The 13,446-nt window shown below is 37.4% G+C and overlaps 1 protein-coding gene across 7 annotated transcripts in view; it reads left to right on the top strand.

Moving 5' to 3' along the window:
* mfsd3 (major facilitator superfamily domain containing 3) overlaps positions 1 to 13,446 on the top strand; it is a 182,869-nt gene that overhangs the window by 4,333 nt on the left and 165,090 nt on the right. For all 7 annotated transcript variants that reach the window (XM_039750715.1, XM_039750720.1, XM_039750719.1 and 4 more), the window contains one exon: positions 2,326 to 3,061. In XM_039750715.1, the coding sequence (XP_039606649.1) occupies positions 2,326 to 3,061 (736 nt within the window). The remainder of the gene's footprint in view (positions 1 to 2,325; positions 3,062 to 13,446) is intronic.

Here is a 13,446-nt window from a genome sequence, read left to right as displayed (position 1 = left end):
CAACATTTCAGAGAAACTGATGAACGACAACACCCTTGATTAAGTAGGGAAATGCAGCCAAACCAGATAAATGATGACTCTCATTTTAATATTTCATATCACCACGCCATTATTAGAGTATGTGCTGATGCCTCAAAATATCAGACCTCAAACTTGATAAACATGATGTGCAGACTGTGTTTTAGTTCTTTTTTAATATGGTCAATGCTGTGTGTTTGCACTAAAGAATTTTTTGTTTTTTTGTCAGTTTATATTGGTCACCTGTTGTAATTTCTCTGGGAACTGGTCAACAGGTCAGGGATAGCTCAACCAAGTTTCACTCCATCATGCCCATTGAGCTGAAAGCCATTAACCAACCGGTGAAGCAATATATCCAGTTTTTGTATAATGTGGGTGTGCTGTACATACATAAAATATATCATGTTTTTGCAGTATCTGGTTCTCCTAACATAATCAGAGCACTTTACTGCACTCATATTGTATTAACAATGAAGCTGCTTATGTTAACAATAAGAAGTTATTTTCCATTAACGTGCAAAAGCCATCTGTGATGCCAAGATGAGGACTGGCGGCCTTGGTCAACCTGTGATTCATTTACTTTGAGTTGAAGTAGCTGAAGATGTGATGGTGGATGGCTTGTTGGCAAGGCAACTGTCTGAACCCTCAGTTTTTTAAATGGCCTGTACTATTTATAGAATCAGCAATTGTATCATTTATAAAGGTAAATAGCATGAAAATGTGCGTACGGCAGGTTTTATAAATCATTTTTTTTGGTGTATGCATTTCCCTGTTTTTGGCGTTTGTATGGATGCAACTTTTTATACATGAGCGCCATGGTCACTAGTAAGTAATGGTATTAATAACGAGAAAACACAGAAAAGTAGAAGTAAAGTCATGATGATAACAATCTTAAGTACCAAGATTGAAAAATTCTACATTTTCTTCATGTAACACAAATGCTACATTCCAAAAAAGGTAAAAAGCTTTGTTTTGAAATTTCTGTTTTCAAGCCTTTTATCATTGTATTATTTGTCCTGGTTTCTACCTTGTTCATTTTTGTTATTATTAAGATATGATTAAGGGAGAAATCTCCACAATAAAATAGAAGAGTAATAGGAAAATGACAAATGAGAGTTAAGGGATTAAAACTATGTCAAAAATATGAGTGTTTTGTAAAATTTTTGTAAATGTAAACCTTACACTAGTTATCTTTTCTAAGAGAAGAAGAAATCATATCATTAATGATGTATTATGATCAATTAGAGGAAAAACTCATTGATTGTGAAATTGATACAAAAACCTGCTGCCACAGGTGTCCTTCAGGATTGGGATTAAAAGTCACTGTTTTAGACAACTATCATGTGAAAAATATATTATCAGAACTTCAATTAACAATAAAAGTGACAAATATAAAACTCATATAACTTATAATTTATTAAGTAAAATACTTAACAGAAACTCAGTTATACTTGTTGCAGAAGTAAGTGAACTTTATAATTCAGTAAACAGAGGCATATTCTTTAATAACTGTAACAGCAATTAAATATTTCCTATATATACTAAGTGGTCTCTCACATTAGAGTTTTTGCCCATTCTTCCTTAGCAAAAATGCTCTAAGCACTCCAGTATTTTGACTGAATTGAATGAATATCCCTCATGAGGTCTTTCCAAAAGATTTGTGTTAGGCTGAAGCCTGATTGTTTAATAGCTTACAGTACTACACTCTTCCTGAAGTTATCTCATGTCTACTTAAGCTATGGGATCACATATTAATATCACATTAGCCTGTATACATAGGCCAAACAAATTTTACTTTTTACTACTTGATCCTTTTGTTCTGCATACTGGCTTTTGAGCCAGGTTTTATTTACTTGTTGTTTTTCTGTTATACATCCCTGAGCAATGCATAGAATGTATTGGTATACAGTTTTTGTTTTAGAAAACTAAGGGTGAGTTTTCATTAAGCAAAATATTAACACTAAAAATGTATTGTAGAAGCTCACAAAATTTAAACCACAGTTTTTGAAGTTCATTTAATGATAATTAAGCACTTTCTTATGTAAATGCAGTCTCTGTCAAGCATGTATTTCTGTCAAAAAAAATCAACTTTATAAAAAACATAAGATGTTAATATTTTAGTTTACTTTTGGTAAAATATAAGTTATTTACCTTTTTAATTAGAAATAATGTCAATCTTGCATGCTACACTGTTCAGCAATGTAGTATTTGTAGTTTTATACTTACAATGAAAATCAAATTGTATGTAATAAAACACTAATATGATGTTTGTACTGTATTTGTAACTATCATTTTTCTCTTTTATAGGTGAATTTTATAAAAACAATTCTAGATTTTGTTCTCACTGCAATACATAGCACAATGAATGGAAAGCTGCTGTTACTGGGTCTGCTTTATTGTGTTCAGGGAATACCATATGGAATGCAGTCATCTCTGTTGCCAATTTACTTCAGAACATCTGGGCTATCCTTCACCAAAATAAGCCTGACCAAAATTCTGTATTTTCCATGGATCCTCAAAGTAATCTGGGCTCCACTTGTTGACCAGTTTTCTACCAAGAGACAGTGGCTTCTGTTCACAATGTGTGGAATGGCACTATGTTGCTTAATCACTGGCACACTCTCTCCAGAGTATAACTTCTCAGCTTTAGCTGTATCTCTGTTGCTAATGAACCTTATGGCTTCAGTTCAAGATATTGCAGTCGATGGTGTAGCAGTCCAGATACTACAGAGTGATGAAGTTGGCTATGGAAACACAGTACAGGTGGTAGGGTACAAACTTGGCTCAGTCTTTGCTGGAGGCGGCTTACTGACAATTATGAATTTGGTAGGATGGGGTCTAATGTTTGCTCTGCTCAGTATAGTGTATGTGATTGTTATACTATATACTGCGGTAGCTTCTGAGTTGAAAACTCTGTCTAAAATCCAGAGTAATCGCCATAAGTCTATGAAGCACAGTTTAAATCCTTGGAGAATACTGCAAGAAATCCTCAGAGTGCCAGACACGTTTTGGACCATAGGTTTTGTTCTTGTTTACAAACTTGGTAAGTGTATTTCTAGAGGTAAAGTAACTTATTTATATTTACACTTGCACATAGTAGCACATATTGAAAATGTAATTGACTCTAAGTTAATCAAAACACTGAATTTTCTGTAACATTTATAATAATGTGAGTAGAAGGTACAATGCATGAATTAATGATGAGTAGGATGGCAATCAGTTACCGAGAATGCTCACACAAAGTTAATCAATGAACTGAACAGCATGGTGTTTAAGAGAAAGCCTACATGACCATACATGGGACTGCATTCAAACCCCATAAAATTCCCCACAGAGCTGTGATCACCTGCATTAGTAATTAGACCTAAACAGGACAGAGTAACTTTTTGATCAGACTTAACAAGTTCATGGGTCACCAGGAAATCTAACCTGAAACTAAAGGCCAGATACATTTTGTCAGCTGCTAAACTTTATTAACTGGAATATTAAGGGTTTAAATCATCCATCCATTATCCAACCCGCTATATCCTAACTACAGGGTCACGGGGGTCTGCTGGAGCCAGTCCCAGCCAACACAAGGCGCAAGGCAGGAAACAAACCCCAGGTAGGGCGCCAGCCCACCACATGGTTTAAATCATGAATTGAAAAATTAAGGTTCAATGTTAAATTTAGGACTGTAGCATTATTAATGTTTAATACCAGCAGCAACCCTATGTGGGTTAGAAAGTGGCTGACATTTTTACTTAGTTTATGTTTTTTGTATCAAGGATTCCACTTTTGTGGTTTCTTTTTTATTTTAATTTGGTTTTGAAAAAGTTTATTTTGGTTCATGTCTGGGCAGCACGGTGGCGCAGTGGTAGCACTGCTACCTTGCAGTAAGGAGACCTGGGTTCACTTCCCGGGTCCTCACTGCATGGAGTTTGCATGTTCTCCCTGTGTCTGCACGGGTTTCCTCCGGGTGCTCCGGTTTCCTCCCACAGTTTAAAGACATGCAGGTTAGGTGCATTAGGTGATCCTAAATTCTCCCTAGTGTTTGCTTGGTCTGTGTGGGCTGGCGCTCTGCCTGGGATTTGTTCCTGCCTTGTGCCCTGTGGTGGCTAGGATTGGCTCTAGCAGACCCCTGTGACTCTGTGTTAGGATATAACGAGTTGGACAATGACTGACTGACTGACTGGTTCATGTCTTGTTCTTATTGTTGTGCAATGCTTTGAGTCGTATCACATGACTAATTCTGTTGCATTTCTAAAGTTTACAGAACTGACCATTGAAATATGCGACACTCACAACAATCACTGTCCCTAAGTGGATATATACGTATGATCTATGAAAGAATTTGACCAATAATTAGTTTATTTTAGTAGGCCCTACTTTCAGGTTTTTTAACTTCCTTATGATCTTTGACTTTTGATGTTTGTACAGCTTTTAGGTTTTGGTCAGTTCCTTTTTTATCTGCACACAATAGTGCACATTTGTATCTTCTGGTCATTTTTTTTTTCTTTTTTTCTCACACTAATTTCCATGGACTTAGTGTCTCTTAACATACTAAGGGATTATTGGTGACCTAGAGATGATAAACATTGTTGCAGAGGTAAATCATTTTGTGAAGAGCAAATCAGTTACAGTGCCACATGTTTTGAACAAGGTTACCAGATTAAAACAAACCAGTAAAAAACTTGCTTGGAGGTCTAGTTGTGCAGAACCCTAATTCCACATCCTGAATATTTTTTGGATGATCCTAAAAAGTTTTGCAGGTTCATAAATTAATGCAAACTCATTTTTGGCAAACAACCTCATACTTACTCAAATGACAGGTTAGCAATTGCGTTTATAATCTTCCTGTTAACTTATAAGCCTGATGAGTGGAACATGAATGAGCATCCTAATACTGATTTTACTAATTAAATATATTCACAAATTGACTTCTTTATTGAAACCAGTTTAATTCTGAAGATTTCTGCTAAGGCCCTCAAGGGAATGTATTTGAGAAGTTTAATAATATCCTATTCTTCACATAAGGTGAAACTATAAACCAGAAAAGTTAACAGAATTAATAAATGTATAACATAACCTTATTGGGGATTACACCAGAACTCCTTGCTTTGATCACTACAAAAAAGACTAGCTTTCCAAGTAGAGTTCGGCCTCTTGACTACTAGAGAAATCGAGCAACCATTATTTAAATCAACACATCTTGGCTGTCATCAGGAGGGTTCACCTACATTGTATGCCTTTACTTCTTCAAATGCCTGAGGAAAAGTCCAGATGTCTCCACCTATACTCACTAACAGTTATAAGTGCATAGGTGAGCCTTTTCTTACACTCTGAAATACATTCTGGTAAGAAATATGTCAGCTCAGGTTTGCAGAGCACTATGGAAGGTGGTGAAGTTACCTCAGAATAGTATGATTTCACGTTACCCTTCTATTCAGTGTGATTTGCGTTCACACTACTAGATTTGTGGACAGTATTTATGGAAGGTTCATTGCCACTCATACTGACAATTGAGTAGACAATTTTGTACATATCACAAGATATGGCATTATATTTATTGTCTTTTGATGTTTTACTACTTTCACTAGTCTGTTATTGACATAAAAATAAGAATTTCATTGTACTGTGTACAAATGGCAATAAATGTGAACTTTTACTATAAACATGCAGAAAAATACACTGAAGATGTGGTTAGCACTTGAAATACATATTTAAAAAAGGCAGTGATATTATCACAGAAATCAATAAGCTGACAATAATTTAACAGAGAGATTAATTCCATATTCATTGAATATTATAAGATATTAAAATTGCTCTGAATGTTACTAAGGAAAGGTACACATGCCTCAACTTCAACCTGAAGAAAAATAAAAACCCTTGAAGCTGTGAATTGTATAGAGCAATTCGCCCGTTAAGCAAGATATTTTCAAGTTTAGTCCTGGGGCCCCCCATAACTTCAGGTTTCTGGCCAAACAAATTTCTTTTTTTTAATTAAACTACTTCATTAATTAAGCAAGCAGTTGTTTCTCAGCTTGTGTGATTGACATGTTTTTATTCATCAATCAAGAAATTTCAGAAGTAGTTAAATGATAAACGCTTACTGGAAGAAGCCAACAATTATTTATGTTGGAAGGGGATTAATTTATCATATTTTTATTTTAGGTTTAATAAAATAGCGAACCCAGGTCTCTTAACTGCGAGGCAGTAGCGCTACCACTGCGTCACCGTGCCGCTCCCTATATATATATATATATATATATATATATACACACACACACACATATATATATATATACAGTGCATTCAGAAAGTATTCACAGTGCATCACTTTTTCCACATTTTGTTATGTTACAGCCTTATTCCAAAATGGTTTAAATTATTTTTTTTTCTCAGAATTCTACACACAACACCCCATAATGACAATGTGAAAAAACTTTACTTGAGGTTTTTGCAAATTTATTAAAAATAAAAAAAACTGAGAAATCACATGTACATAAGTATTCACAGCCTTTTCTCAATACTTTGTTGATGCACATTTGGCAGCAATTACAGCCTCAAGTCTTTTTGAATATGATGCCACAAGCTTGGCACACCTATCCTTAGCCAGTTTTGCCCATTCTTCTTTGCAGCACCTCTCAAGCTCCATCAGGTTGGATGGGAAGCATTAGCGCACAGCCATTTTAAGATCTCTCCAAAGATATTCAATCGGATTCAAGTCTGGGCTCTTGCTGGGCCACTCAAAGATCTTCACAGAGTTGTCCTGAGGCCACTCCTTTGATATCTTGGCTGTGTGCTTAGGGTCGTTGTCCTGCTGAAAGATGAACCGTCGCCCCAGTCTGAGGTCAAGAGGGCTCTGGATCAGGTTGTCATCCAGGATGTCTCTGTACATTGCTGCAGTAATCTTTCCCTTTATCCTGACTAGTCTTCCAGTCCCTGCCACTGAAAGACATTGGCACAGCATGATGCTGCCACCACCATGCTTCACTGTAGGGATGGTATTGTCCTGGTGATGAGCGGTACCTGGATTCATCCAAACGTGAGGCCTGGCATTCACACCAAAGAGTTCAATCTTTGTCTCATCAGACCAGAGAATTTTGTTTCTCATGGTCTGAGAGTCCTTCAGGTGCCTTTTGGCAAACTCCAGGTGGGCTGCCATGTGCCTTTTACTAAGGAGTGGCTTCTGTCTGGCCACTCTACCATACAGGCCTGAATGGTGGATTGCTGCAGAGATGGTTGTCCTTCTGGAAGGTTCTCCTCTCTCCACAGAGGACCTCTGGAGCTCTGACAGAGTGACCATTGGGTTCTTGGTCACCTCCCTGACTAAGGCCCTTCTCCCCCGATCACTCAGTTTAGATGACCGGCCAGCTCTAGTCCTGGTGGTTTCGAACTTCTTCCACTTATGGATGATGGAAGCACTGTGCTCATTGGGACCTTCAAATCAGCAGAAATTTTTCTGTAACCGTCCCCAGATTTGTGCCTTGCGACAATCCTGTCTCTGAGGTCTGCAGACAATTCCTTTGACTTCATGCTTGGTTTGTGCTCTGACATGAACTGTCAACTGTGGGACCTTATATAGACAGGTGTGTGCCTTTCCAAATCATGTCCAATCAACTGAATTTACCACAGGTGGACTCCAATTAAGCTGCAGAAACATCTCAAGGATGATCAGGGCAAACAGGATGCACCTGAGCTCAATTTTCAGCTTCATGCCAAAAGCTGTGAATACTTATGTACATGTGCTTTCTCAATTTTTTTATTTGTAATTAATTTGCAAAAATCTCAAGTAAACTTTATTCACATTGTCATTATGGGGTGTTGTGTGTAGAATTCAGAGGAAAAAAATTAATCCATTTCGGAATAAGTCTGTAACATAACAAAATGTGGAAAAAGTGATGCACTGTGAATACTTTCCGGATGCACTATAAATAATTGTTTTTTAGCCTATACAGGCTGTCCCCGGATTACGTATGAGGTAGGGACTATAAGTCGGAACAGGTACATTATTTTAATAAATGCTATTGTTGACTGACTGTAACCAAGTGCTCTGCCAATGAATGGTGGACTTTCACCTGTCTCTGACATTTTTATTATTTCTACATTATTTTCAATGGTGATGGTTTTTCTCTTCTTTACTGTATCACCAGCACTTGCATCAGATTTGTGTTTCAGAGACATTCTTGAAGGGTGAAGACAAAAGGTTAAGATGAGCTTTTCTGCACAGCACTGTACAGTACATGCTATCATAGCAGTAATGAAGGCACCAGTTGTCAACACGTTTGGTGTACTGACGAGAGATAGCTTCAGTACAAGCAGGCTTGCTATTGAGAATGAATGGGGGTGCCAAGGGGCGGTTCATCACCAGCCCACCTCACAGTCACGTCCACTACAGTATGCTGCCTGCAGCATCCGCCTACCAAGAATGAACACGGTGTGGCCAAAGGCAGGTAGCGAATCACCCACCACCGCCTCCATTCAACAGGCAGCCATCCGAGGCACACTACAATGCTACCCTCCGCCGCCCCGTTCACCTTCAATGTTCTCCATTCAGTCACAACCGGGTCACCACTTGCAGTATTACCAGCTGCCCACCGAGAACGAACAGGGCAGCCATGTGTGGTGGGCGGGCAGTGAAACTGCTTGCCGCTGGGAGCCGCCCAAGGGACACTACATTGCATGAGCAGCAAAATGGCCTCCCCCCCCCCAGCCTCCATCCAGCCACCGCTTGCAGCGTCCGCAGGCCAAAGATGACGGAGTGGCAGTTACTGAGGCGCATGCGTCGCAGCTACAGCCCCGTTCGTAAGTCGTAGGTTGGATGTCCGTAACCTGGGGACTACCTGTATTTAGAAAGATGAATTAGTATGAGATTTACATTAAAATTAAGAAATATTCTCCTTTTTGCTGTGGTTTTGAGTTCTTAGTTTTTTGCCATTTTTCTGTTATTTATAACATCAAAATGACAAAAAAATTAGTAACTTAAAAATTCAGAGACAACAAACCTGTCGGGTAATCTTTAATTGAACTCTGCAGATTTGGGAATAATGTTTCTTTATTTTGTTCATAAGGAGTAATTCTAAAAAATCCTATATGAGGGTTGTGCTGTTATCACAGCCTGTTTAAAGATATAAGAGAAGTGGATGTTGAAGTCTTGTTTCAATGTTAATGTACTGCTTGATAAAATCCATCTAAAAATGTTAACATAATAATTCTTATGTGTCCGTGTATGCTTGAGTGATCTGACAAGTATGCACAGGTAGCTCTCTGAAAAAGAGTAATTAACTGAATTCCTGTAATGATGTAAATTTGTATATGTGTACAAGTGTTTACCTCAATGTGCAGCGCTATGAATTGACCCTGAATCGTCATCTTTTTGTATTGTGCAGGCGCTGCATTCTACATGTGTTGGTTTTCTGGCACTTGCATTTTGGGGCCTCTGTAGTGTATGCATGGCAGATTTAAGCAAACTTTTACGCAAATTAATGGGGATAATAACTCATAGATAAAAGTAAAAGCTCTCAATATATGCATTTAATTTAAAGGATGTGTTATCTTGAAGACCACATAACCAAGCAATGCAAGTGTGCATACCCATTCAATTACATCACAATTTTGTATCATTCCGAAATCCAGAAAATTCCAAAATCAGAAATTCCTGTGCCTACCCCAAGGATTTTGGATAAGAAGTTAAGAACCCATCCATCCTTTATCCAACCCGCTATATCCTAACTACAGGGTCATGGGGGTCTGCTGGAGCCAATCCCAGCCAACACAGGGTGTAAGGCAGGAAACAAACTCTGGGCAGGGCGCCAGCCCACCGCAGAGCACACACATACACCTCCATACACCATGCACACAAGCCTAATTAAGTAACTGGTTGGAGTGAAATTGGTTGGAGTTTGAGGCCCTGACATAGTTGGTTGGTCTTCAGTTGGCTTACTCACTTCACAGTTAATTTCTGTTTGGGTGCCATTTAAGGAAAGAAATGAAAAAATTCAGAAGAACAAATTCTTTAAAAAAACAAGTCAATTAAAATGAAAGGAAAAGGAGTTAATTAGCAGCAAAAACCAGTCACTGATTAAAAAAAGGGTTAGAATGGATACCTGCAGCCACTGCGGCCCTCCAGGGGCCTCATGTATAACGCTGTGCGTAGAATTCGCACTATAACATGACGTAAGCACAAAAGCCAAAATGTGCTTACGCACAGAAAATTCCAGCTGCAGGAATCTGTGCATACTCCAACTTCCACATTTTTCCGCTCCATAAATCCCGATCAGCGTGAAAACTAATGCACGTGCATGCGCCTTCTGTCCTGCCCCGTCTCCTCCCAGAATTACGCCTCTTTGAATATGCAAATCAATATAAATAGACCTTAAGCTCAGCGTTCTGTGAAAAGGTAATGGCAAAAGCAACACGGAAAATATAAGAATTTCAGTGAATACCAAGTGGAGGCAAAGAAAAACGTACTATTTGTTGGTTTATACAGTGGTATAATCAACAAAAGGAAGTTAATCAAGTGACATAGCATGTTGGAGAAACAAGCTGAAGTTCACAAAGTCGCACAGTGCCCGACATAAAAAAGAAGTTGTTACATATCAAAGTCACCGTGAAAAGGCGAGACGTAGCCTACCGTCTGAGTGTCATATGGAAGCTTATTAGGGTACAGTGAGAAAAAAAGGTGCAGAGTAGGAGAAAAGCATGAAATGTTAACATTAATCTCAAAATATCCACTTTAATCACGTAGTTTATTTTGTCATTAAAGTAGAACATAAACTTCATCTTAAAATCATTTAATTTACTAGTTTCTCAAATCCCATCGTAACTAAAGTAGCACGTTAAATGCTTTGTTTTGTATTTGATCTTCAATGTGCTGTATGTGTGTGAATCACTACGTGCTTCTGTTCTTTCTCTTTCTCTGACAGGACACAGAATCCATTACATTCGTGATATTACAGCTCTCTGAATAATTAAAATACTGATATGTATACGTGATATAATTTTCATGATGATTGGAATGAAAGCATGTTATTAAGAACACAATGGCGCAGTGATTGTTCATGTCTCATACTGCTGCGCCATGCGCGACCTTCGATGAAATAATTTATTGTAGCAGTACTGTCTCTTTCAGATGTACTAACCTTCAATTCTTGTCCTTACTTTTCTTTCCCCAAATACCCAATTGCCACACAATCAGCCCTGTTATAGACGTTAAGCCATCTGTAAGCTTACAACGACGATTCTTCAAAACGTTTAAGGAATATTAAAATATCTTCATAGTACAGTACGTGTTTAATTATTCTAGCCATCTATCCTTCCAGTGTCGCGCTAGTCTCAGCAAATATACAGCGCAAGACAGGAACAATACGTGAACATGCAAGCGCTGTGGCACCGTGTCCTCACTTGTTTAATTATTAACAATACAGATTATTTAAATGATGTTAAAGTTTTATCTGTATAATATAATCAACATACTTTGCTGCATTTCATCTTACAAATGATACCGTCATCATATAAAAATATGCGATTTATAAAGTGTTGCAGGTTGTGTAATATTATAACTGTAGTGCAAGTTTACTGTGAGGTAATTGTACTTATAAGTATAAACAGTTCTACAAGGAGCAATTGATTGAGTGCGTTTATAGTTCTTGGGATAAAACTGTTTCTGAACCGCGAGGTCTGTACAGGAAAGACTTTGAAATGTTTTGCCGTGGCTGAGGCTGCACGGGCTTGATGCTGTATACCGATAATTCTCTTTCCGATCAGCTGCTGCTGTGATTCCCCTCTCAGGTACAATCATATAAATACTCTAAGTGGTGCAGTGAGAGTAATATGGAAAAAGATGATCCGCTGTGGCAACCCTTAAAGGGAGCAGCTGAAAGAAGAAAAAGAAGAAGAAGAAGGTGCTGTGAGAGTAACAATGCTAAAGCAGTTATGGTATTTGGAATACTATGGCTATTCCCTGGACCATTATATTGTTACAAGTTAATTACAATCAGATGCATTACACTAATAAACAATATGTGGTTAGTTTCAGTGTATTTATAAAGCCGCATCAGGAAAATAAAGAGTAACCACACAGGAACAGTAGCACTGCTTTGACGCTGGGTGCCGCCAGTCTGCAAAACCGAGCGGAGAACTTGCGTATGACAAGGTATGAGGTACCGTGGAAAAGTGCATGGCTTTACGCCAAGTGTAGGTTTTATACATCGTGATTCGAACGTGGAAAAGTTCTTACGCAACATTTCTGTGCGTACGTACCATTCATACATGAGGCCCCAGGACTGGAATTTGAAAACAATGGGTTGGGCAATGACTTATCTTTGTATCTAATTTATAGAAATACTGCTCTGAACAGAAGTGCTTAGTCAAGTGTCAACATTTATCAATGTGAATTTTTAATTTCTTACTCTCTGTTTAGAGTAATAGCTATGTATTGTTAAATATAAATACAGATTTATGTTGTATTGTCTTTTTGTGCAGCTTAGTTATGTTAATAATTGGATACTTTTAATTTGGCTCCCATGTAATGCTGAGATGTTTTCAGATATAAGTAGTACAATGTAAAATTAAGTGTTTGTTTTGTGTAAGTTGATTGGTATGACCACAAGACTGACACTCTGAAGGCAGACTGATTCTAGTTCCTCTTATTAGATTGTAGTTTACATTACCTTTAATTTATGGAAGGAAATGTAGTGTTTTTGCAAATTCAAATTTAAGAACATACCTTGTCCATCTTTAAAATAAAGTACATAATTGGATGTATTTTTATGTTTAAGATAAAGGTTATGTTTGAATATTTAATTTATCTAAATACATGTTGTCTGGTTACTATATTGTTAATATTGAATAAGTGCTAAAATATGCAAGTGCTTAGAGAGATACCAAATGCAATGTCAGATTTTCTTTCTTGAAACACAGCCTTTTTAAAGCAAAAAGGAAGTTCTTGTTTTCAGCATCTTGATGGTAATTAGTAACACTGGCATCCAACTATTTCACCTGCTTCAGGATACAGTCATTATTTCAAATAAATGCCTTTCTTCTGCCACCAGGTGTTGCTGTTGTTGTTTTAAAGTTAAAAGGTTTTGTTTATGCTATTATTAAAGTACTTTAAATGGAAAGTGCAATACTACTAGGTGGATTTGGAAAATGAATCCCATATTGTCTGTTAGGTTAAATATGAGAGCTGCCTGCTGCATTAAAACATATATATTTAAAAGTAAAACCTGTATATAATTTTTCACCATTATTATTATTATTATTGATGCTGTGCATTCTTAATAAAATTTAGTCTTGCACCAGAAGGGGATTATTTAAGGATTATAGTTTCTTTACTGTCTGTCACATTTATATGGTAAGTAGAGTATAGGGGTGCAAGATCGTTTGTGGCATCAGTGAGCTTTAGGATACAGCCTGTATCTATAATCCGATAAAACACAATTACTA

The sequence above is a fragment of the Polypterus senegalus genome, chromosome 4, assembly GCF_016835505.1.
Source record: "Polypterus senegalus isolate Bchr_013 chromosome 4, ASM1683550v1, whole genome shotgun sequence".
NCBI classification, from domain to species: Eukaryota; Metazoa; Chordata; class Cladistia; order Polypteriformes; family Polypteridae; genus Polypterus; species Polypterus senegalus.
This window is presented reverse-complemented; position numbering and strand designations above follow the sequence as displayed.